The 27,737-nt window shown below is 35.8% G+C and overlaps 1 protein-coding gene across 3 annotated transcripts in view; it reads right to left on the bottom strand.

Annotated features, from left to right (window-relative positions):
* Positions 1 to 25,373, bottom strand: part of KPNA4 (karyopherin subunit alpha 4) — a 54,044-nt gene extending 28,671 nt beyond the window's left edge. The window contains exons 1-2 of one of the 3 annotated variants that reach the window (XM_032485197.1): positions 24,849 to 25,373; positions 17,141 to 17,180 (exon numbers count right to left, since the gene is read on the bottom strand). Coding sequence is in view for 1 of the 3 variants with exons in the window: in XM_032485186.1 (XP_032341077.1) it covers positions 24,849 to 24,917 (69 nt within the window). In the remaining 2 variants the exon portion in view is untranslated. Of the gene's footprint in view, positions 1 to 3,230; positions 3,318 to 17,140; positions 17,181 to 24,848 lie in introns of all 3 variants that reach the window. The other 2 variants (XM_032485206.1, XM_032485186.1) reach the window with 2 other exon arrangements.
* Between the last annotated feature and the right edge of the window lie 2,364 nt (positions 25,374 to 27,737).

Here is a 27,737-nt window from a genome sequence, read left to right as displayed (position 1 = left end):
CTAAAAAGTCAATCAGATCATGTTATTCCCTTCTTCAAAACCATCCAATGGTTCTCTACTTTAAATGTCCAGTCATTGCAAGGACTTAAGTCCACTTTAATCTTTCTACCTCATCCCCTCCCTAGTTAATCACCTCTCAGATCTAAGCTCCTTTCATTCTCTCCATTCATTCTGCTGTATCCTAACTTTGTTATTCCTCTAACACACTGGAAATTCTCTCTTCAAGGCCTTCTGTAACACACTATACAGTAACTGCTAAGATGGACTCTAGAGTCAAAGTGTGTAGTTTCAATTTTCAGCCATAATACTTAATAGCCTGCCATGCCTGTTTCCTCATCTTAAAATGAGAATAATAAAATACCTATTTCACAGAATTACAATAAGGGTTAAATAAGTTAACATATGTAAAGTGCATAACTAGTTCCTGGCACATGGCAGTGCCCATGTTAGCTATTTATTACCACTACTGCTGCTTCCTCAGGCTGCAATGCTCTTCCCTCACTATCTGCAGGGTTCACTCATCTTCGAGTGTTTCAAACGTCCCTTCGTGGTGAGGTCTTCCTCTTCCTAACTATCCAGGGACTATGTGTCTGGATACTCTCTACTGAGCTTCTCTGCCATATTTTCTCCATACCACTTACCACTTTCTAACATACTATATATAACTTTATTTATTATCCCTCTCCCCACTAGAATGTATTTTCTATCTATAAGGAATAACATGAGGAATAAGAACTATTCCTTCTCAAAATATACTGGTATACTTATATGTGCAGAAATCTTTACCTCAATTTTTGACCAAACCAATTTATTCCATCTTTGTTTAAGTGATCATTCAAACTTCGGTACAGACATGGGTTTTAAAAATACCAAGACTCAATTTAAAAATGCTAATAAAACAGGCTTGAAATGAATGAAATAAATTAGCCAGGTATTACAATAAGAGTTTCAATTTTCCCTATGGTTTAATCATTACAGCCTTAAGAGGTAAGAAGAAGAAACATTTCTTTCTTTTTAGAAATAAGGAGACTAAGGCTTAGAGAGTTGAATTACTTGGCCAATGCTACATAGCTAGAAATGGGACAGCCAGGATTAGAATTCAGACAGCCTCATACAAAGCCAATTAACCCCTAAGCCATATTGTCTCCCGCAAGTTTTAAAGTCAGAGTTCAAGCCAATTTTAGAGCCTGTGTTTCATATTAAAGCAAAAGTACTATTATCGAGACAGTGGGCTTTCACTGTATCATAATACAAAACTAACAAGCAACTCAAGTAAGTGACAATACCAAAAACTATGTCCTGTGTCTCATATACAGAAAATAAAATCTGTAAAATGTACTACTTAAAAGATTTGTTCAATAATAGGTTGACTTCTGACAGAGATTATTTGTAGTCTAATAAATTTGCATTAGTTAAATAAAACCCCGCATCTAAAGAAATGGGATTAAGGTATAATAAATGGGCTTTAACTTCTTTTTACTAAAGCAAACTATTAATAAATTATAAACAAATGCTACATATTTACATAAATATTTGTACCACAAAACTTTTTCCCATTTTAGTATATCTTATTTATTAAATTTGAAGTTTCTAATCATTTGTAATAAAGGATTTATCAAACCAATTTGACACTGTATTTGTGACATAAGCTTTGGGCTATTATTGCCCACAGAAACTTAATTTGCAAAATGAGAGAACTGACAATCTCTTTCTTATAGAGCAAGAAAGTTTTCTTCTCTTGACAGAAAGCTGTTGCCTCCAAGGTGAAGATTGAATGAAATAGTAGAAAGACATCAGATGCACCAGCCTGACAGCATTTGCCATGTTTTTTATTGCAAAAAATAAATGCCTTAAAAGTGGCATTATATATTTGGACATTTTCAAGGCACAACCCCATCTCAAATCAAGGACTTTTATTTCTCTGGGGGTCCCATTAAAGGGGTATGTAAGGTTTCTTTTTCTAAATCTTTCCTTATCTTAAAAAACAGGGTTTTTATATACTATATGCAAAAACATTAATTGCGGATTCACATGACCTACACTGATGCAGTAAGCTGCCGAAGAATTTCAAAAGGCTGCCAAACTGACCAACGGCTTATTTATAGGCCAAAGACTATCCAAAGGACAAAGGCTGTAAAGGGTGGGGGTACTGAATAAAGAGTAGAGTTCAAGCTGATTGCCCAGAATTTTTATATTTCTTTGCTTGTAATATAGCTTCAAAATTCTAAATTCTGGCAAAAGGAGGCAAGAAATTGTCAAAAAATTCAAAACATATGAATCTTACAGAACACCGAATGATACTTTTAAAAGGAATGTCGATTTTTAAAATTAACAAATAATTACTATGTGTCCATTACTGTACTAGGTTCTAGGGATTAAACACTTTCTCTGCTCTGGTTGGGTGTAGAGTATATAGTTCTTTTTACTTAATTTCTAAGTCACTTTTTAATCAATATACAGTTTTCTTTAAAACTTTAAAAACTACTAATTTTAAGATATGATGATGTAAATAATATACTGTATGAAACAGAATGATTTAAATTTTCTAGTTTTCTTGAGTAAAAAGTTAGGGTTTAGATCAGTAAGGACTCAGTAAGTCTCACTAGAGAAAAATGTTTAAAGAAAATTCTAAAGTTAGTCATCCAAAGGATAAGGAACAGAATAGTCTGATTTTATTTCATCCAGCCTGTCATTTATACCCTAGGAATATTGATATTTAGGTAAAAGCACAAAAAAGAAAAAAATTAAACAAGGAGAAGATCTTTTGTGAAGTGATGAGATATTTTAAAACTGGACTGTAGTAATGTAAGCACAACTCTGAAAATTTACTAGAAATCATTTAATTGTATATTTAAAATGGGTGAGTTTTACACAAGGTGAGTTTTATCTCAATTTGGCAGTTTTTAAGAAGTTATATACACATATCTGATAAGTACAATAGCTATTTAACCCAATAAATATAGTAAAACAAATGCTAAAAATAAATAACTACAAAAATCTGTTCTCCCATTCTTTACCTATTTCTCCCTCCTTTCATCTCCATTCTTGATCTCTCCAGCAGCAGTCATTATGATGCTTATTTATGACTTTGCCAAATAGTATACATGTTGTCAAATTGCATGTAATTAACAAATGAATTTAAAATTTACATTTATGACAATAAAGTTTTAAATGCTTAAGATTAAATGCTTGCTCAAACTGTGGATTTATTTCTCAGAGATAGTACTTACTAATGGTAGCAGTAGTAGAGAAAAATTCTAATTAGCACTACTAGTAACAGGCAAAAGTCTTCATAAACAGAATCAAGTTCTTCATCTCTGACAAGTAAAAAGATTAATGGAGATGAGTATAAGAGAAATCTGAAAGAAAACTCATAGTAGGAGGCCAGATTTAACCTTCACAAACTTTTGGAGCAATTTTAAATAATTCTAGGCTACAGACACCATACTTTAAAATGATCTACATGTAAATTATAAGCACTGAAACTTAATGTATTAGTATATGAATGTAATTTTTTTAAAAATCACAAAAAATGTAAGAAACTGTTAACAGTTGTTAACTCTAAGGAATGGAATTACAGTAGAGTTTCACTAACTATTCAATATTCAAACAATAGGAAAATGCATTAAATTCAAAAGTTAGACACGTCTGTTTGGAAAAGTTAGAAAATAAAGATAAGAAGAAGAGGAAAAAGTTAAGTTTCCAAAGTTTTCTATATTTACCCATCTTGTACAAGGGCTATGTGTGTATGTGCGTGTGTGTATATATATATATAAAATATAGGAGGAGAAAATACATGCATACATACACGTCGTCTCCCCCCAAGATGAGTTACTACCATGACTAAACACTACTCTACTGGTATATGGCTACTAGTCCCAGTTCTACCTTCAATCAATGCAATCTTAGGCAAGTTACCATGTTTATGGGCATTAATTTCTTCATCTGTAGAGTCAGGGGATTTTAACATCTTTTATTCCTCAAAATTATCAATTTTATCAACTTCAAAAAACAATGTTGTCACAAAAACATTTAACTGCCATTTGTACAAGTTACTACACATGGCAATAACTTCTATGCTCAGAATCCTGAAAAGGCCATTGCTCAAAATTGTAAATAATGAAGTATTTTGTGGCTCTGGTATAGTTGCTCAGTGTTTTCACATTTTGCATCTTTTTTTTCCCTTAAATTATGCTGCAAATGTTAAAAGGACATAGAAATCTTAGAGTTTTCAATAGCTAGATTTGGTAACAGATAATCACCAAACAAATGAACTCTGAGTATATGTGTGTGTGTCTGTGCATGTGTGTTGCTGATGAGCATGTAATTGGTAGGGAAAGAAAAATGTTAAGAAATGACCATAAGTTTGGTGAGACACATATAACCACCTTCTCAGAGATGGGAAATGCTGCAAGGTGAAGTTTCAGAATCACTTATAGAAAATGATTAAGAACAAAGTATAAAGAAACCTGTTATACTAATCAAATACATATTTGAGTTTTATAATGAGCAAAAGGGAAGGTACTCCCTTCACTTTTAGAATGAGACCAATCAAATCCTGGCAAGAATGATCATTTATCTTCAAATGTTTTTGAGTACTTTACAGAAGAAATACAATTTCAGGAACTGACTGAATGACAGGTTGTAGGAAGCTCAATACATGGGAAAGACACTGGGAAAAATTACAAAGAACAAGAAATAAATGAGATTCAACCAAATTAAGGAAGTCAACACAACTCAAGCTTTACTACCAGTGAAGAAATCTGCTATCTCTGCTTATCTGGTGCATTCTCAGATTAGAAAACCAATTTATTTTTCCATTTACAAAACAGTATCAGATTAAAGCAAAACAGGAAAAGCAAGAGATCAAGGAATATTTTCCTTGTATGTTATATACATATATGAACATAATTCAAATTCATGGTTTTGTTACAGAAAAATCTACACAAATAGCACTGCAGGATTTTGCAACTGGAAAAAATAGAAATCATTTAAACTATCTCATTTTGTACAGAAAGCCCAGTGACTTGCCCAAGAATAGCAAGGTTCAGATTATCCTGGCCTTAGTCCAATGTTCTTTATACTAACACACTACTTTTTCATTCTAGGTCTGCTTCTGTTATATGTCTCTTCAAATAAGTTACTTTTCCCTCAAAAATTTAAAAAATACTAGCTTTTTTTGTGAACTTATGTTCAAAGACTTCTACAATGGCAACAGAAAACTCCTCATTAAAAGGCAAATCACTGAATTACTTTACTAAAGCACCATTTGTGAAGCATTAACTCTTAATTACGCTCACATACTAAACAGATGTGTACATCTACACAGAAAGCCAGTCATTCATCCAACAAATGATTACTGGCCACTATATATGACAAACTGTTCTCAGCATTAAGGCACAGCAGGGAACAAAAGGACAAAAATCTATCTTCATGGAATCTACGTTTTACTGTGGGGAAAGACAATAAAACTAAAATACATAGTCTGTTAGACAGTGATAAATGTTAGAGAGAAACATATAAAGCCGAGAAGTAAAAACCTTAAGATGAGTGAGCAAGCCATGTGGATATTTGGCAGAAAGTATTCAAAAGGAAGAGTAATTAGAGAGTAAAAAAGGACCAGACATGAGAGAAAAGGAAAAGGCAAAGAGTCCAGGTGGCTGACATGCAATGAACAAAGAGCAGTAGGAAATGGATGGCCACTGTAAAGATACTGGCATTCACTCTCAGTGAGAGAGAAAGCTACTGATGAGTTTTGAGCAAAGGAGACATACTCTGACTTAGAATCATTCCAGCCGTTGTTTTGGGAATATACTATAACTGTAATAATCCAGGTAACAGATAATAGGTTGGAGCAGAGTGATAGCAGTGGAAATCACGAGATGTGGATTCTGTATATATTTTGAAGACAGAACCTACAAAATTTGCTAATGGATTATGAAAGAGAAGAAACAATGAGGGCTTTAAAGGTTTTTGGTCCAAGTAACAGAAAGAACTACAATCTACTGAGATGGGCAGACTGAATGATTAGCAGGTTTGGGGGTAGTATCACTTTTGAACATGCTAAGTTGAATAGGCTCATAATGGATCAAAATGAGATACCAAGCAGTCAGTTGATCCTGGGGTTCAAGGACAAGGTTAAGACTGAAAGTATCAATTTAGAAAGTTGGCTGTGTATAAACCGTGTTTAAAACCAGGTGATATGATAAGATTGTCTATGGAGTGAGCATAACTAGGTATTCAAAAAATTAAGAGGTATAAGACTAAGAAGTAACAGTTAGTAAGATGAAAGGCAATAGGAATCTGTGCAAACATGGGATAAAGTTAAAAAATTATTTTTCAAGGAAGTATACAAAATTAACTACATCTAATGGAGCTGATAGGTCAAATAAGATGAAGGCTAAGAATCATCAGATTACTGTATACTTTGTAAAGTAATATGGCCCATCATCATAGAAACAGTATTTTCCCCCCTGTGAATTCTGGTCTGTGTCTGTTACCATTTATTCCCATTCCTGGACATTTACACGATGAAAAATACTATTCAAGATCCAGAGTTGCTAACCCACATCTCACTGACTGTACTATAGTACTGTATCTGAATTAAGTCACAGAACTAAAGGTGAACTCTGGTATCTACAAAACACAGATTTCTCTGAATGAAAACAAAGCCCAGTCTTTAGCCCTTCCTTGTTCTCCTAAGCCACTCTGCAGGCAGTCCCATTTCTGACTAGGACATAGGATTTCTGGGACAAGACTGACTAAATTTGTGTAAACTGGCCATAAGGGTTCCTCTTCTATCAATGCAGTCAATGAAGGAGACTACGTTTTAACATATATATTAACCACTTCTAAAAGAATGAAAAAAAAAAAAAAAAAGACAGGGGGAGGGTTATAGCTCAAGTGATAGAGCACATGCTTAGCATGCACTAACTCCTGGGTTCAATCTCCAGTACCTCAATTTTAAAAAATGAATAATAAATAAATAGATCTAATGACCCCCCCCCAAAATAAAAAATTTAAAAAAAAAACTTCAACCACAAAATGTCAAATATACAAAGTACAGAAAATCCTAATACACTCATGTATTGGTAAGTGTCACTATTTTGTCACATATGTTTTATTTTTTAAAGAAACAAAAATTTCAAAGTGTTATAGATACTGCTAAAATCTCACTCCTCCAATCTCAACCCTCTTCCTCCCTTCCCCTTCTGCCTCTCCAGAAGCAACTACTTTTCTCAAACAATTCTCGTGGGTGTTTTGACTATATATCAACACACCTGTAATAGTTTTATATATTTAACATTTTAACATAATATTATGCTATATGTATCTTTTTTTAAAATAAACTTTATAGCACTTTTAAGTCCACAGAAAAACTGAACAGAAAGTACAGAGTTCCCACATGTTCCCTGCCCCTCCTCCACTATAACATCCTGTACTAGAGTGGTACCACTGTGACAGATGACAAACTTATGACACATCATTATCACCTAAAGTCCATAGTTTACAGTAGGGTAATTCTACAGGTTTTGACAAATGTAGCCTTTTTAGATTGGTGTCTTTCACTTAAAAGTATATATTTAAGTTTCTTCCATTCCTTTTCATAGCTTGACAGAACATTTCTTCTTGATGCTGAATAATATTCCATTATCTTGAATGTACTAGTTTATTTACCTTCTTTTGCATAAATATCAAAGTGTAATGAATGAATTGTATGGTATGAATATGTTCAGTGTCATAAGAAACCCTGCCAAACTGTCTTTCAATGAAGCTGCACCAATCTGTATTATCACCAGCAGCAAATGAGCTCCCACTGGTCTGAGTCCTCACCAATACTGGTTCTCAAGTGTTTTTTTCCTTTCTTTTAAATGGTGATAAATACACATAAAATCTACTACCTTAATCATTTTTCAATTAACAACTTTTATTAGAAAAATAATGTTAAATTATACCATCTTAATCACTTTTAAGTGCAGAGTTCAGTAGTGCTAAGTACATTCACACTGTCGTGCATTCAATGTACAGAACTCTTTTCATCTCAACAAACTGAAACCCTATACCCATTAACAACTCCCTATTTCCTTATTCCCCTGGCAACCATCAAGCTACTCTCTGTTTCTATGAATTTCACTATTCTAAGTACCTAATATGTGGACTCATACAATATTTGCTGTTTGTAACTAAGCATAATGGCCTGAATATTCATCCACATTGTAATATGTGCCAGAACTTCCTTTCTTAAGTATGAATAATATCCCATTGTATACACATACCACATTTTATTCCTCCATTGAGGGCTACTTGGTTTGCTTCCATCTTTTGACTACTGTAAATGATACTATTATGAATATGATGTGTACAAATATCTTTCAAGTCTCTTTCAATTCTTTTGGGTATATACCCAGGAGTGGAACTGCTGAATTATATAGTAATTCTATTTTTAATTTTTTGAGGAATCACCATATCATTTTCCATAGCGGAAGCACCATTTTGCATTCTCACCAACAATGTATCAGGGTACCAATTTTCCATATCTTCATAAATGTTTATTATTTGAGTTTTTTTTTGGGGGGGGTTTTGTCTTTTTTAGTAGTCATCTTCATGGATATGAGGTAGTATCCCATTGTGGTTTTGATTTGCATTTCCTTAATAACTAGTGATGTTGAGCATCTTTTCAAATGCTTGTTGGCCATTTGCATATCTTCTTTGGAAAAATACTTATTCAAATCCTTTGCCCATTTTAAAATAATAAAATAATTTTTGTGTTGTTGAGTTGTAGAGTCCTTTATATATCCTGGATATTAACCATGTATTAGATGTGCAAGTATTTTCTCCCATTCTGTCAGATGCCTTTTCACTATGTTTACTGGGTCCTTTGATGTATAGAAGTCTTAAAGTTTTATACAGTCCCATCTATCTATTTTTTATTTTGTTACCTATGCTTTTGAGGTCATATTCAAGAAATCACTGCTAAATCTGTATCATGAAGCTTTTGTAATGTTTTCTTTTAAGAGTTTTATTGGTTTAGGTCTTACATTTAGGCCTTTGATCCATTTGAGTTAATTTTTACATATGGTGTTAGGTAAGGGTTCAACTTTATTCTTTTGCTTGTGGATATCAAATTTTCCCAGCACCATTTGTTGAAAACACTGTCCTTTTCCCAATGAATGGTCTTGGCACCCTTATCAAAAATCATGTGCCCATATATACAAGGGCTTATTTCTGGACTCCCTATACTATTCCATTGGTCTATATGTCTGACTTTATGAGAATATCAGAGTTTTGATTACTGTAGTTTTTTGGTAAGTTTTAAAATCAGGAAGTATGAGATCTCCAACTTTATCTTCTTTTTCAAGATTGCTTTTGGCTATTTAGGGTCCTTTGAGATTCCATATAAATTTTAGGATAGATTTTTCTATTTCTACAAATAATGTGATTGGGATTCTGATAGAGATTGCGTTAAATCTATAGATTGCTTTAGTTAGTACTGACGTGTAACAATAGTCTTTCAATACATGAATACAGTATGTGTTTGCAGTTATGTTGTGTTCTCTTTATTTCAGCGATGTTTTACAGTTTTCAGTGTAAAAGTCTTTCTCCTCTTTAGTTAGTTTTATTCCTAAGTATTTTATACCTTTTGATGCTATTGTAAACAAGTATGTCTCTCAATTTCCTTTTCAGGCTCCACTTCAGGTTGTTCCTTGTTAGTGTATGTTGATTTTATATCCTCCAACTTTGCTGAACCATTTACTACTTATCACAGCTTCTTTTCTGTGGGCATCTTTAGGGTTTTCTACATATAAGATCATGTGATCTGCAAACATAATTTTACTTCTTCCTTTCCAACTTGGATACCTTTAAACAAAAGGTCTCCTTGCCTAATTTCAGGACTATGGCTAGGACTTTCAGTACTATGGTGAACAGACCTGGTAAATGTGGGTGCTCTTGTCTTTTTCCTGATCTTACTGGAAAAGTTTTCAGTCTTTCACCATTGAGTATGTTGTCTGCTAAAGCCTTATTTTTGGTCTTTATTACGTTAAAGTAGTTTCCTTCTATTCTTAGTTTGTTGAATTTTTTTTTTTAATCATGAAAGGGTATTAAATTTTATCAAGTGCTTTTTCTGCAACAATTAAGATCATGTGGTTTTTGTCTTTCATTCTGTTAATGTGGTTTATTACACTGATTGAGTTTCATATATTGAACTGTTCTCGCATTCTAGGAATAAATCCCATTTGGTTATGCTGTATAATTATTTTCCTATGCTGTTGAATACAGTTTGTTAGTATTTTATTGAGGATTTCGGCAACATTTTCAGGGATATTGGTCTGCAGTTTTCTCGTAGTGTCTTTGTCTAGTTTTTGTACCACAATAATGCTGGCCTCATATAATAAGCTTGGAAGTATTCCCTTATCTGCAGTTTTTGGGAAGAGTCTGAGGGGGACTGGTATTAATTCTTCTTTAAATGTTTGGTAGAATTCACCAGTGAAGCCATCTAGTCCTGGGCTTTTCTTTGTTGGGAGATTTTTGATTACTGATTCAGTCTCCACATTAGCTGCAGATCTGATCTGTTCACATTTTCTATTTCTTCATGATTCAGTCTTATAGGTTGTGAGTTTCTAAGAATTTATGAATCTCATCTATGTTATCTGATTTGTGGGTGTATGACTCATATACATCCTTTTGCAATACTCTTTTCTCTATAAACACATGACAAGTAAAAACATTATCTTATATGAGGAAACACCAAAATATGGGTACATAAATAACTACTCACTCTAATAAGAGTTCAATAAAGGAATGATCAGTATGAATTGGTGAATAGGGAAAACTTAACTGAAGCATGGAAGCTTAAGTTCAACCTGGAAATGTAAATAAGAAAGAGTAAGGTAAGGGAAGACTGTAAGGTTTTTCCAGGAGAGACCCAATAAAAGCAAAAACAGAAAGGCAGAACTGATTGTTAAATGTAAGGTGGGTTTACCTTCCTGAAGTGGGAGGAAAGTCTGAGATGAAGTCATATGGATGGAGGAGATATAAACTAAAAAGGTAAGAATCTGGTCAGATACTTTAGTGTTCACTTTTTCACTAGCGTTTATGCAACACTCAAATATCTTCAGAACTGAACCAACAGCCTGAAAATATCTAGCTTATTAAGAAATTTTCACTGACTCTTAGAGACAAGAATCCTTTGAAGGTTTCTGAGCTGAAAAGTGAAAACAGCCATGGCATTCTGAGAAGTCTACCAACTGCATCCCAATGGTTCTCATCTGGGGTGATTTTGCCACTCAAGGGACATTTGGCAATTTGTGGAGACAATTTTGGTTGTTACAACTTGGAGGTGGAGCGTGCTACTGACATCTAATGGGCAGAGGCAAGGGATGTTGCTAAACATCCTCCAATGCACAGGGAAGTTTCCCACAACAAAGAATTATCTGGTCCAAGATGTCAACAGTGCCAAGGTTGAGAAACGCTGTTGTGTTTTACTATGAGTTATTCTCATGGGAACCCAAATTAAGTCCAAATATATTTGAAAAATGTATGTAAGAAAAAAGAAATATTCCAAAAGATTAACAGCAGTAAGGTTATGGAGGAATATTTTATTTTTCCATTTTTCTAAAAAATTTCCACAATTACCATGCCATTACCATTTCAAGAGAAAAAAATTAACTTGATTTAAAAAAATCTGATTTTGTCACTAATTCTAATCATCAAAGTACATGCCTTTTTTTGTTTTTTAAAGTTTCATCTGATTCCCTCAAGTATTTACTTCAGTGCTACTCATATCCCAGGCTCTGTGATGAGAAGAATAGAGTGGTGTACAAAATAGACAAGGTCCATACTCTCAGGGAGCATATAGTGTGATGGGAGAAATTAACATTGAGTTAATACACTAAAAAATTATCATAAATGTTCTTAAGGAAAACAACAGAGGAATTTAACTTTCAGTTAGCTTGTTCAGGGATGGCCTCACTAACTAAATGATATTGAAGAGTCAAAAGATGAGAAATAACTAGGCAGGTGAAGGAAAAGGGATGGAAAGTAAAGGAAGTGGGGAGGGCATTCTGACAGAGCAAGTGTGAAGGGCCTGAAGAAGAAAAAGCATGTGTAAGAGTTAGAGAAATTAAAAGATGAATGAGAGTATAGTAAAGGGAGACAATAAAGTGAGAGAGGTAGGAGAAGTAGACAGAGACCAGATATGACAAGGCCTTGAAGGTCTCAGAAAGGGGTTTGAAAGCTAAATGTGGTGGGATGCAACGGAAGCAGAGGAGGAACATGATTTGATTTACATTATTTTTTAAAAGAACCATGCTGGTTATTTTATGAATTAGAGAAATAAGGCAGCCACTGTGGAGATGAGATAATGATTTGCTCCAGATTTTAATAGTGAGAAGAAAATTAAGAATGAAGTGACATTAACTAAATAATGCCATACTTAAAAGCTTATCTAATCAAACTTCTCTTTCTAGGGATATTTTTGCAGGAGCAGGTAAAGGATATTCCTTAACAGGTGACACCCTCTCTTCCTCATACCTCAGCTTGGGGTGGTTAGGGTGAAGGGGAAAAGCCAATCCATAATCTGCCTCAGTTTGTGCAGAGCTTATCAGATCAAGCAGATTCTCTCAGTAATTTAACACAAAAATTACATAAAGACTAAAAGAGTCATTATCTAGGAAAAATAAAATTTAGTAGAACTAGTGGCTGGCAGAGCAGTAGAGCAAAGTTTCATGAATTCCTACCATCAAGACACTCCTACCTGAAGTATTCTGGATAATGTGAGAATTTGTTCTTTAATTTTCTAGCACCCCACCCTTACCTGACATAGGCTGAATAAGGGTATTCCCGGCATTCTTAAAAGCTTAATCAAAACAAGTATCTGCTAAAGTGGGATTCTAACTGTACAGAAATGGAGGCTAAAAAACAATTATTGTAAAACTTTACTAATGGCATATATCTAATGAGATACAATCCTAAGTCTTCTCATTCTAAAAATCAAGCTTTTCCACAAATCACCAGGGAAAAGTTACTGGATGCCAAACATTTAGGATGTCCTTTCTCTTCAAATTTGAGGTGTATTATTTATTATAAAGTTGACTTTAGGAAAAAAAGATAAGGGATTTACTACAACACTAGCTCACAGTGGTTGAATAACCCCACAGGGTCAGTCTACAGCAGGATCTGAGAAATCCTGACCTGTTAGAATTTAAAACCATGAGAATAGGAATTCAGCGTGTGTTATTGTCCTAGACTCACTGCTTACAACTGAACTTCAGGCACAGAAGCTGAATAAATATTTGCTGAACAAATGAATTCAATACAGGGAAGGGTAGATGAAGAAGTGGAAAAAGAGCTGCCAAGAGTTCACCTGTGACCCTTAGGTATCAGAAAGCTGCTATAATCCCTACTTGTTTTTCTCAATTAAGTTTTGTCATTGTTTCTTTTTTTAAACATACAACTTTATTTAGATATAACTCACATATTATACACTTCACCCATGTAAAGTGTACAATTCAGTAGTTTTTAGTATATTTACAGAGTTTCACATCAATCACCACTATCTAACTCCAGATCATTTTCTTCACCATACAAAGCCCCATATCCATTAAGCAGTCATTTTCCATCTCCTCCTTGTCCCAGGCCTTGGCAACCATTAATCAACTTTGTCTCTTTGGATTTGCCTATCCTGGACATTTCATATAATTGGAATTACAGAACATGTGATCTTCTGTGACTGGCTTCTTTCAGGCAGCATAATGTTTTCAAGGTTCATCCAAGTTGCAGCATGTAGCAGTACTTCATTCTTTTTTATGGTGGAATAATACTCCATTGTATGCATATACCACATTTTGTTTTATCACTTGATGGACATGTAGGTTGTTTCCATGTTTTACATATTATAGATAATGCTACCATGAACATTTATGTACAAGTTTTGGTGCAGATGCTTGTTTTCAAACCCAAGCATTCTCTTGGGTTTATGTCTAGAACTGCTGGGTCACATGTTAATTGTTTAACTTTTTGAGGAACTGCCAAACTGCATTCCAAAGTGGCTGTACCATTTACAATCCCATCAGCCATGAATGAGGGTACCACTTTCTCCATATCCTCACCAACACTTGTTATTATCCATCTTTTTGGTTATAGTCATGCTGGTAGGTATGAAGTGGTATCTCATCATGGTTTTGAACCTAGTAACTAATGATACTGATCATATTTTTTATTTGTTTATTGGCCCTAAGTTTTTTCACCATTTAAAAATAATACTGTTACTGTTTTAAAGCTGGAGAACAAAAGGGAATTGGGAAAAATTATTCAAGTTATTAAGAGAAAAAAATGTGAACATGCTGATATAAGATGTTTGAGAAAACGGCTGATCAACAAAGAACTCACAGATTTAATGCAATCCCTATCAAATTATCCAGGACATTTTTCACAGAACTAGAACTAATAATCCTGAAATTTATATGGAATCACAAAAGACCCAGAACTGCCAAAGCAATAGTGAAGAAAGAGAACAAAGCTGGAGGAATAACCACCCTCTACCCAGACTTCAGACAATACTACAAAGCTACAATAATCAAGACAGCATGGTACTGACACAAAAAAAGACATATTATGGATCAATGCAACAGAACAGAGAGCCCAGGTATAAACCCACACACCTACGGTCAATTCATCTTCAACAAATTAGGCAAGAATATACAACAGAGAAAAGACAGTCTCTTTAGCAAGTAGTGTTGGGAAAGCTAGACAGCCACATGTCAATCAATGAAGTTAGAACACACCCTCACACACTATACAAAAATAAACTCAAAATGGGTTACAGACTTAAACATAAGACAAGACACCATATACCTAGAAGAGATTATACAGGCAAAATATATTATGATACAAACTGTAGCAATGTCCTCCTAGGGCAGTCTACCAAGGCAATAGAAATAAAAGCAAAAATAAACAAATGGGACCTACTCAAACTTATAATCTTTTGCACAACAAAGAAAACTATAAACAAAACAAAAAGACAACCTACAGAATGGGAGAAAATGTTTGCAAATGATGCTACTGACAAGGGCTTAATTTCCAGAAAATACAAACAATTCACACAACTCAGTAACAAACAAATCAATTTTAAAAAATGGGCAAAAGACCTAAACAGACATGTCTCCAATGAAGACATACAAACGGCCAATAGGCACATGAAAAAAATGCTCAATGTCGGTAATCATCAGAGAAATGTAAATCAAAACTACAATGAGGTATCACCCACACCAGTCAGAATGGCCATCATTAAAAAGTCCACAAATGATAAATGCTGGACAGAGTGTGGAGAAAAGGGAAACTTCCTACACTGCTGGTGGAAATGTAGTTTGGTACAGCCACTATGAAAAGCAGTATGGAGATCCTCAAAAAGTATAAATAGACTTATCATATGATCCAGCAATCCCACTCCTGGGTATATATCCGAAGGAAACTCTAATTTGAAAAGATACATGCACCTCAATGTTCACAGCACACTATTTACAATAGCCAAGACATGGAAGCTAACTAAATACCCACTGACAGACTATTCAATAAAGAAGCTGTAGTTGTGTGTGTGTATATGTATGTGTGTGTATATATAGACATACAATGGAATACTCTTCAGCCATAAAAAAGAATAAAATAATGCCATCTGCAGCATCATGAATGGACCTGGAGACTGTCATACTAAGTGAAGTAAGCCAGAAAGAGAAAGAAAAATACCATATTATATGTGGAATCTAAAAAAATTATACAAATGAAGTGACCTATAAAACAGAAACAGACTCACAGACATAGAAAACAAACTTGTGGTTACCAGAGGGGAAAGGGATACATAGGGAGTTAAAGATTTGCAGGTACTAACTACTATATATAAAATAAACAACAAAGTCCTATTGTATAGCACAGGGAGCTATATTCAATACCTTTTAATAACTTATAGTGCAAAAGAATATGAAAAGGAATGTATATACATACAATTGAATCACTATGCTGTACACCAGAAATTAACACAATATTGTAAACTATGTTTCAGTTAAAACAATAAATTAAAAACAACAAAAACCCCAATGAACTCAATCTGTAAATATACTTGTGAACATCTCCACATAATAATCAAAGGCAAAATAAGAAAACATTCTACATCTGTATTAGATGGTAGTGCTTTATAATTGTCTTCAATAGGCTTTTTCTTTTCTTTTTTTTCTTACTTTAACAGGTAACTCACTTATTTTTTTGCAAACCTGTGGTTTAAATGGAGGTATCAACACCCTTCCCCATCAAACACACACACAACTGGACACATGGCACATGACCTTGTGCTGGCCTATCACAGAACCATATTCCTCTGCCCACAGTGATTAAGGTTTAAGCATGCAATCAAATCTTGATCAATCAGAATTCTCCCCAAACTTTCACTAGAACTCTATTACACGAGGTATGGCTCTGAACTTACTGGGTTATGAAAGCCAGATTCTCTCATAATGCTTAGACTAATTTGAGTTTTTGTTTCCTAAAACACAATCTCATAATATTTAAAAAATCAACTCTTTTGGCCGAAAGCTATCAGACCTAACTTTTAATATTAACATTATGGGAAAAGCATTTATGACATTTAAAGCCACTATTCTAAGGAGAGCCAGAAACTACTGGGTTTCATACATACTAAAGTACCAAGAATAATGTAACAATTATTTGAAAATCTTAAGACATTATTTTGCTTTTTTCCCTGTACCTGCAATAACTGAAAGTAGCTAAAGAGGATGGCAATAGGTAGGATGGGTAGCAAATACGATAGTTATTTAATACAACCAGGTAGAGACTAGCTGTAGGGCTTTCAGGATACAATTACTGTAACTAAGTTTATGTAACACTTTAAATAACTACAAAGACATTCCATAAAACTAAAACAAGTCTTAACAGTAGATACTGGGGGGAGGGTATAGCTCAGTGGTATAGGGCATGCCTAGCATGCATGAGGTCCTGGGTTCAAGCCCCAGTACCTCCATTAAATAGATGAATAAATCTAATTACCTCCCCCCAAAATTTAATAAAATAAATTAAAAAAAAAAGAGTAGATACTGGACAACTAAAGCTTTTATTCAAAGACTAGGAAACTTACTGTATAGCACAGGGAACTATATTCAATATCTTGTAATAGCCTATAATGAAAAAGAATATGAAAACATATATATATATGCTGTACACCAGAACTAATACAACATTGTAAACTGACTATTCTTCAATTTTAAAAAAAGATAAGCATACAGGGAAACTGACAAAAAAATTTAAAAAAGGAGTAAACTGAAATAGAACATGATTTGTTTTGTAATATTAAAAATGTCTATCACCAAATTATGAAACATCACATTATCTCAGAAGTCCGACCTTTGTAAAGAAAACTTTAATGAAATTTCAGGTTTGCCAAAACACACCGTCATTGAAAATGTAATTTACATTAAGCTGAATGTAAATTAAATTTAGGGTAAAAGTGATAGCTAATTAAACTTTGTCCTAATAGTAAATAAACAGTAAAAGAAAATAGTTTACCATTTTAAATAATCAAGCTAATCTTGTACTATCAGCAAATATCTATGACCTTAAACCATTTTCCATTATGGGTACAAAATAGCACGATTTAGACCTATTTTCTGGTTAAATTTACAGTCTTATGGGAAAACAGGTACAAAATCTACGTAAGTATTTACTAAACCTACTTATAACACAGGACTAAAGAAATGAAGTCAGAAACGAGTAATTCTGCAACATTTTGCTTGAACTATTTTGGAGAAAGTAGGCTTTCACTTGAGTGGTAACGAAGAGAAAAAGAAGCCTTTTCCAATTCATGTGATGTGATTTGAATTATGGTACACAGTGGTACAAAAGGAACTGCAAACACATGTTATTTTGACAAGGAACACAGGGGTTATTTGGATGTTATGTATGATGTAGCAAGCTGGTAGAAATAAAAAGATCCACCATTCACTCTACATGTACTATATGCCAGGCACTATTAAGCATTTTAATAGTTTAGAGAGGGATTAGATAGAGGAACTAGGGTTCAAATTCAAACCTGACTCCACATAGTCCATGTTACTTAACCATGATACTACAAACCCTTTTAAGAGCCTTCTATTAATTAAAAGTGACAACTACCTATAACAGAAACAACATAATAAACAAAAACAGTGCTTCGCAAAGTGTGGTCAGTGGGTACCTGTGGGGACATTGAAACCTTTTCAGAGGGTCCACAAGATTAAAACTATTTTCTTAATACTTCTACTAATACTTTTTTATTATGTTAACTTTTGCACTGCATGCAGTGTGTAAAACTGCAGGTGTTTTATTTAGTATGAATTAAGGCAAAAGGAAATGTCACCAAGCAGTATTAGTAAACACTGTATTTCAGATGGGGAAAAAAAAAAGCCTGCTCACTTGAGAATGTTCTTTATGAAATAGTGAAAAAAAAAAAAATATATATATATATATTACTTTTAATAAAAACTGGCCTTTTCTTTCTAAAAATTTGTGATAAAATGGGGATTACACATAAACACTCCTATAGCATACCCACTTCTGCAGTAGGATGACTGTCTCAGGAAAAAGTATTTGTGCGACTGTTTGAGTTGCTAATTGAACTAGCCACTTTTTTCATGGAACATCATTTTTACTTGAAAGAACTGACAGACAAATTATGGCTATTCAGACAGTGTCTGGCAGATGTTTTCAGAAAAATGAGCAAAGTGAGCTTATGCTTCCAGGAAAACAACTTACAGTATTTGTTGCTAATGACAAAATTCGAGCTTTCCAGTAAAAATAAGAATTTTGGAAAACTTATATTTACCAATGCAAGTTTGACAAATTCCCAACATTTAAGATTCTTCTAATGAACTATGTGGTGACACTAATAATTGTGAATTTTCACTGTATAAAAAAAAAAAAGTGTCAGCATTTAGAAGATCTACGTAACTCAGAGAACTAATACTTTCCAAATGACCAACATACAAAAATCAGACTTGGTTAAAAGATATATTCCAAGTGAAGGACAAACCAATGGATCTTAACATAACAGAGTAAGAAAAGTTTACTAATGTGGCTTCAAATTCCACATTGCAACTATCTTTTAAGATATTACTATTTGTGGAGTTTGGCATTTATGGTGTGATATGGTGTATCAAAGAGTAACTTCTGTAATTGTCTGAAAAGGCTATTATTAAACATTCCTTCCTTTTTTCAACTACCTACTGTGTGACGTTGGATATTCTTCATACACTTCAACCAAAACAGCATATTACAAAAGCTGAATTCAGACACATGTATGAGAATTCAGCTTTCTTGAGTCAAACATTAAAGAGGCCTGAAAAAAAAAGTTAAACATGACCATTCTTCTCAACAAATTTTTTGGGTTTTGGAAAATAAGGTATTTTTCGTTGGAAATTATTTATATAAAACAGCTTTATTATTGTTATTTTTATGAGTTAATATTTTTAATTCTTAATTACTAAAATGGTAAAATTGATACTGATAGAAACTACCAAATAAAGCCTTTTGAGGGTCCTTATGTTTAACCACATAAATGGGTCTTGAGCCCCAAAGCTCTGAAAACTGCTGAACTAAGGCCATTACAAGCATGTATGTATTGTCCTTATTTTATAGGTGTCAATATAAGGACTGGTCTCATTTTATCTGTAGGTTATTTCCCTCATCTCTGTGTTTTACAAAACCTAAATGGAAAGCATAACTAAATGGATTGTGCTTTCTAGTTTAAAGTCCACAAATGATAAACAATTTCCAAAAATACCTCTGGTAAAGAATGGAAACACTTACTGAATATGTATTATACCCCATGGGCTATGCTAGGTGCTTTCATATATAACTTTTTAATCAACTTAGAGATCTGTATTAAGGCTAAGAGAAGTTAAAGGGAGGTAATATAGTATAGTACACATAGTATAGACTTCAACACACCTGAGTTAAAACCATTCCTTGAATGTTACGCTACCTTAACTCTAGGTTTTTTCTTCTATAAAATCCTACTTATAATATTAAGAGAAATGAGAATACAATTAAAAGCATACACAGTAGATGCTCAAAATGTTAATTCCCTTCAATGAGATTTCTCCCCTGTTCCAAAACTAAACCAGTGAGTACCAAAATCATCATTAAAAGACAAGCTCTCATTTCATTATTATAGGCCTCAAGTAGATGAATGCCGCTCCAGTAAACATTTCAAAATATTTTGAGGATCCACAATCACTATCAGGTATAAGAGATTAATGTTTAAAAATTACCTACACATTTTTCCTAAAGCAGTTTCATTCTTGTAAAGGTTAAGTCATTCCTAAAGCTCTCCCCAATTTTGTTATATTCACATTTGTCATACTAGTCTCTATGAAAAACAAAGACATCTTGTTATCTTTAAGAAAAATATCAATGAAGCACTTTTGAAATTGGTTGCCTTATAAACCAGAAAAGCTGGGAGGAAGCACAATTATTTAATTCCTGACTATATCTCTATTAGATATTTCATATTGTCACATGCTTGATTATAGAAAAATTAGACAGTAGTTATTTTAAGTATAGTAAATATGTTCCAAGATTTGTGATGAGAGAGGTCAGTCTCTAAAAGTTAACAAGACTTAAGAGCTTAACAATGCCTTTCACTTTGTACAGTTTAACAAATCACCAAGGCTATTTCTAAAACAACAAATCAGCTGATCAATTTAGTAACCTCTTGTCAACCAAACAACTATTTTTTCTTAAAGTTCAAGCTAACTTCATATTTTATGTTGTGTGGACAATCATGTTTCCAATTATATAGGATTTTAATATTCTTTCATTTTTAGAGTATTTTTCTTAAAGTATTTTTATAAGATCTAATTATTTTTCTAACATAACGTATGCTGTATTCAAAACTGGATAATCTCAGAATTTCTATACAAATTATACAAGTTTATCAGAAAGTCTACAAGAAAATTCCCTTCTACTTTTAAAACACAAGCTAGATAAGCTTAATTTGCTTTATTCTGACACACTTTTTATTTGAAGTTTGGTCAGTACCCATTTCCTGTGTTGCATTGTGCATACTCTCTCTATGGTTACTATCTCCAACCAATAATGACGATCCTCTATCACACTGCATGAAAGGAGCCACACCTTGAATATCATCTGACAGTTCCTACAAATTATTTTAAATGGATACTAACATGTGCCTTCTTTAATGCTTTCAGGAAGTTAGCATGACCATATTTTGGAGAAGCCAAAATGGCAGAATGAAAGATAGGAATGAATATCAGATTGAAAGTGATGGAATCAGTTTCAACTCTTACACTTAGAAATTCTGACTTTAGAAGGGTCACTAATTCCCTGTGCCCAAACTGCCATTCAAAGAGCAATTACATATGTCTACATTAAAAATGTTCCCCATTAATTTTAAGTTCAATGAAGCTTAAATTATATATGCACATGGAGAAAAAACAAAAAGCCAAATGCAAAGCAGAGAGTAAGAATCAATTCCATTGAACTCTATTGAATCCCCTTCCACCCCTCAAACAGAAAAGCTAAATAAAATGTTCAGAGATTTGTCAGGCATCTCCCTAATATTAACCTTTTAATATTCACAATAGTCATGAAGCAGATGTCAAGTACCTCAAGTTTTACAGATGAAAGAACCATAAGACTAACCGATTTTCCCAAGGTTACTTACAAAGTTAGAAATTAGATTTAAACTAAACTCTAGGACTTTGTACTCTTCATAATTTCCAATCAAACCGTGTTAGATCAAACCAAAAAATGCTACAATTACCTCATTCTACATGCTATCCTCTATACCTGTGCTGTCCAGTAAGGTTGCCACTAGCCACATGCAGCTACAAAGCACCTGAAATGTAGCTAGTCCAAATAGAGGTACATTGTTAACTGTAAAACACAGACTTGATTTTGAAGACTCAACATGAAAAGAAGACCATGAAATATCTCATTAAGTTTTTTACACTCATTACATGTTGTAATGGTATTTTGGATATATCAGATTAAATTCACTGGACAACACTGGCCCATACTTCTTTTTAAAAACCCTCCAATGAAACAAGTCATCATAAGACCTAAACCAAAAAGCTCTGTTTTCTTACAATTTGTTGAAGCACAACACAGAAACCATATCTGGAGGGGGAGGAAATGGGCATAAGAAGTGTTTTGAGGGACACAGGCATATATAATTAATAAATACACGAAAAGAGGCCATTCTAGTGTTTTCTAAGGATAATAAAAGATGTTTGTAACTCATTACAGGCATATGTGACTTTGAATAAATCACAAGTGGGGAGAAAGTATGACTTCCTATTAGAGTCAAATTCCATTTCCTTAGGTGGAAAAGTGAAAATATTCGTATTCCTAATGTACACACAGGGTTATCAAAGTCACCAAAGATGCCCATAAGGCACAATGAACATCTCAAAAAAATCTACCTAATGTGTATTTATAGTTATTTTTAAAAATCACATGTCTTCATATAGAATCAGCACTTAATCTTACTTTGACTAAAATAATAAGAGATACACAGTAAGAGGAAACATCAATTTAAAAAATAAGTTTTACTTGAAAACAGTTCAGCAATCCCACAAAAAGTTACACATAAAGTTACCATATGACCCAGTAATTTCACTCCCAGGTATATAACCAAAGAGAAAGGACAACACGGGTCCACATACAAAAAATGTGTATGAATGTTCAAAGCAGCATTATGCATAATAGATAAAAAGTGAAAACAATGCAAATGCCCATCAACTGATGAATGGATAAACAAAATGTGGTATATCCATATATTAAAATATTCAGCTATAAAAAGAAATGAAGCACTAATACATTCTTGTTAACAATGTGTATGAACTTTGAAAACATTATGCTACCTAAAAGAAGCCAGCCACCAAACACCACATATTGTGTAACTCTATTTATATGAAATAGCCAGAATAGGCAAATCTAAAAAGACAGTGACTGCTAATGAGTTTACATTTCTTTTTGGGGTGATGAAAATGTTCTAAGATTGATTGTGCTGATGGCTGCACAACTATGTGAAAACACCAAAAGCCACTTCAAATGGGTGAACTGCATGGTATGTGAATTACATCTCAATGAAGCTGTTAAAAATATGCAGCCAGAAATGGGGGGGGGGGGGAATTAGAAGAATCTGTCAAGCATTCAATTACTATTTTTCTGCATTTTGTAACTTTGTGGTATTTGTTTTTTAAGTTTTGTAACTTGTGATTTTTTTTCTCATTTTAAACAGTCATATCACTCAAAAAATGTTTTCATCACATCATTACACAACTAGATAAACTTACTGAAAATCAAAAATTCTACATTTAAATGGAAATTTCTACAGGATGTGAATTATCTCAATAACGATGTTATATTTTTTCATTACAAAAAGGGATCACAAAAATTATGTCTCATGTTAACCTGAGAACAATCACAGAATTAACCAGACACTTAATAGTCCCTCAAACTAGGAAACCCACTAAGACAGCACTAACTACCACAGAGATTAAACGGCTTTGTGGAAAGTCCCAAAAATAGTTACTATCGCAGTCAAGCAAACGCTCAAAGTTCAGAAACAGATAATGGGAATTTGAAGACCGCAGTATAAAAAAGTACAGAGAAACATAAAAAATACTACTTGCCCACTTTCTCTTAAAAGCTAAACTACTGATTCAGATGCAGAATGGAAAAATTAAAAAACCAAACCAAACAAAACAAAACACATCCAAACCCTATTTACCTAGACTTTTAAAACTGAAAGAAGTCTTCTGTCAAAAATCTGTGCTTTGTGTGTGTGGTGTGTTTAATCCACACACCTTATGCAGCCTAAGAACCTCAGGAGCAGCTGTTATTCTAAGGTAATGAAAGTTTTTTTTCTAACCTTTTAAAAGAATAAAACGTGATGGTGCCATTCCACAGCCCACCCCATCCCCCATAACCACCACCAGCAGGTGGAGGGAAAGGATACTGTAGACTAGAGGATGACAGCTTTGTATAACCCTTTGGACTTTATATGTAAGAAGGCAGCTGGTGGTCTCTCAGGAGGGGGTAAAGAGATTTGTGAACAAGCTGAAATAAGGGGTATCCTTTGCCTGGAAGAGGGAACACCATGAGCCACATCTTGAATCAGCTATATCCATAGTAAAACACAGGCCGCTGGAAGGCACTGTTAGCATCACCAGAATGGCCTCTCACGCCGGGGGTGTTTTTTTCAACGGAGAAGTTGACTCCTGTAGTTTGGATATCGGGGGGAGGCAGGGGTAAAGCGGGAGTCGGGAAGACCAGAAAAATGCCTTTAAGTGGAGACGACTCGGGCCTCGCTGAGGAAGTTCCGAACCTCACTCGGTCGCCGCACGCTCGTCCCCCCACATCCTACCGCCCTCCTTCCCGCGGCGCCAGACGTCGGTGCAGGAGCGAAAGCCGGCATCTCTGCCGCTACCCGGGTGCGGGCCGCAGCCTGGCCGGGGCAGCGCGGCTCTCGCACGCCTCCTCCGCACTCGCCGCGTCCGGCCTTCCAGCCGCGCGGCCCAGCCCCTCGCACCCGCGCCGGGCCGGCTCCACGGGGCAGGCCTAGGCCGCGCCGGCCGTACCCCGGCACCTCGCTCCCCGGCGGAGGCGGACCAGGCCCGACACAAACTTCCCGGCGCGTTAGCACAGGCGTCACGGACGGGCCGGCCCCCAGCGCCATTCCCCCGCGGCCCGGCTCCCGCCCCTACTCCCCACACTCCGAGTCCCGGCGGAGATCGACCAGAGGCCCACGGCCCCCACCCCTCCGGCGCCCCTGAGTTTACCTCCAAGTCGCGGCCTTTGTTCTTGAAATTCTTGAGCCGTTGGTTGTCCAGTTTCTCGTTGTCCGCCATGGCCGGGCCGGTGACTCCTTCCCCCGCCCGGGCCCCGCGGGATCCGCCCCAACCACCACGCCGCACCGACACTCCCAGGAACCGGGCCGCCGCCTGAGCTGCTGTGCCCGCCGAGCCGCCGCTTCCTTCCTCCTCTCACCTGCCTCCGCCGCGGCCTTCTCCTCTCCCCGCCCGTCCCCCCCCCCGGCCCTAACCCCAGCGCGACAGGCAGCTCCGGCGAAGACAACTGCGGAGCCGGGCGGCGGCAACGGCGGCGGAATGTGCTGCCGGCTGAGAGGGGGAGGCAGCCTCGATCTGAGGGCCCCGGTGCCACGGCCACGCCCATAGCCGCCAGCCCAGCTCGTCGATTGGCCAACCAGACTCCGGTGCGCACGACCAATCAGGAAGAACGACGGAGAGCGGGGGCGGAAGAGCGAAAGGAAAGGGGAAGCGAGCGGCGCCGGGAGAAAGGGGGTCGGGGGCTGGGCCCAGAGGGGAGCGGCGCGGCAGGGGCTGGGCAGGGAGGGACCACGTGTTCCTGCAGCAAGCTGGAGGAAGCGAAACAAAATTAGAAAGCTTGAGGCGGGAAGGGGATGGAGAGGCCTGGGAACAGGTTGGTTTACTCTGGGTGTAGGGACTGCCCCAGACGTTTGGGGTCTTGGGACGGAGCCGGGTTAAAGTACGTTCTTTTCTTCGGTGCACCTTCTCTTCCAGGGTATTCTTTGCTCTCTCTTCTGGCTTTACAGGAAGTGGGATCTGAGCCTTGGCTCCATCCCGGGTCCAGACAAGCCCTTCTTTTCCACGGGGCTCCATACCCTGGCAGGGGGTTTGAAGTCTGAAGTCTGAGGGCTCGATCTCGGGCCCGGACTGGCAGGGGTGACGTGCGTTCTGTAGGCAAAGCGGAAAGCGGGAGGGACAATGGGTGGAAAAGGAAAAGGACGCTCTAGACGAATCTGATTCATCCCCTCTGACCAAGCCCCGGCAACAGGTGGGAACTTGGGAAGCGCTGATGATCCTGGGATGATACCACCTCGTAGGTATTTAGTCTTAGGAAGTTAAAGGAGCTCCTTGGCCGCTAAGTACTAACTTCTAGAAGGCAGAGGACCATGGCACCTGACATTTAAAATGTAATATTGTAACTGTTGAGAAAGGAAATCAGTTCCAAGGATATACATCTCTACCGGGAATGTTATTACCAGAGGGAGAAATAACACAAGCTACAAGAGAACGTACTCAAAAAAGGAAGAAGGAGGTGGCTTTAAAATGTATTTAAAAATAAATACCAACTAATAGCTCCACAAATGTGCAGGAAAACTTGAAGAAGTCAGCGGCATAAATAAATTGGGATATCAGAAGAAAAGCGGGGCAGGGGGTAGAGGGACATGTAGAAGGGTTGGGTGTGTGTTTAAATTTGTCAAGGTAGAGGGAGAAGACCGTGAGTCGAACTCCTTTGGGAACTTTTACACCTCCTCCCTTTCCCTCTCACTTCCTTACTGGTCTATATTTTTTGAATAGAACAACGTGCAAAGATACAACGTTTAAAATGAGAATAATAACTTTAAAGTCCTCAATACTTTGTATACTTTCAGCTGCCTAGGCAAACAGAAGCTGTGCCTGGAAATAATTCACACTGAAGGTTAACTTGAATATAAACTCAGTGACGATTTTAAATTTAAAGTGACATTCATTATAAATCTCTATTCCCCCCAAAATCGTTTAACTGAAGTCACATTACACACTGTAGCACTGATGTTTTCAAAATGAGTTTGGAATGAGAAAATTCAGTTCAAAAGCTGGAATATGTGTGTGTTTTCCACCAGCATGGATTTTTGTCATGAGCAGGACTCAAGAGAACAAATTACTGGTGAATTTCCACCGTCATTAGAAGTTACCTTGTCAACATACTGTCTGTAGAGGAATATTTTGTACTTCTTCGAATAAATTCCTTGATAGCTTTCATAATAAAGGTTACAAAATTGTTTACCATTATGTCTTCAATGTCTCCCAGCCACAACTGGTTTTCTCTGATGATTAAACAACTTGGGGTTCTCTGCAGAGTATCATACTCCTAAAAGAAGAATGTGATCACAGTTACCCACTGAGAAAGATGCAATACAAACAGAAAATAACCACAACGTGTAATTTCACTTTTAAAAATTTGTTTACTGTCTAAGATCTCTCCCCCTCTCTAGACAATAAGCCGTCTGAAGTCAAGGACCATATTTGTTTTGTTCTATATATACCCAACCCCCAGTAGTACTTGGCCAGTTGTGTGCCTTCAGTGACTATTTGTAAAAGGCAGGACCTGAATCTAAGCTTCAGTAAGTATATCTTCCATAAGTTAAAAAAACAAGCTAACATGTCTTGATTAAAAATGCTGCTCAAGTTGTAACCGCTTCTAATTGACACAGGGGTCCAAGAATTCTTTTTTAACTGAGGTATAGTTAGTTTACAATGTTGTGTCAATTTCTGGTGTACATTATAGTGATTCAGTTGTACATGTATATACACATACTCCTTTTCATTATGGGTTACTATAAGATATTGAATGTAGTTTCCTTTGCTATACAGTATAAACTTGTTTATCTATTTTATATAATAGTAGTTAGTATCTGCAAATCTCAAACTCCCAATTTATCTCTTTGCACCCTCTTTCCCCCCCAGTAATCATAAGTTTGTTTTCTATGTCTGTGAGTCTGTTTCTGTTCTGTAAATAAGTTCATTTATCTTTTTTTTAGATTTCACATATAAGTGATATCATATGGTATTTTTCTCTTTCTGGCTTACTTCACCTAGAATCACAGTCTTCAGGTCTATTCATGTTGCTCTGAGAATTCTTAA

The sequence above is a fragment of the Camelus ferus genome, chromosome 1 (genome assembly GCF_009834535.1).
Source record: "Camelus ferus isolate YT-003-E chromosome 1, BCGSAC_Cfer_1.0, whole genome shotgun sequence".
NCBI lineage: Eukaryota > Metazoa > Chordata > Mammalia > Artiodactyla > Camelidae > Camelus > Camelus ferus.
This window is presented reverse-complemented; position numbering and strand designations above follow the sequence as displayed.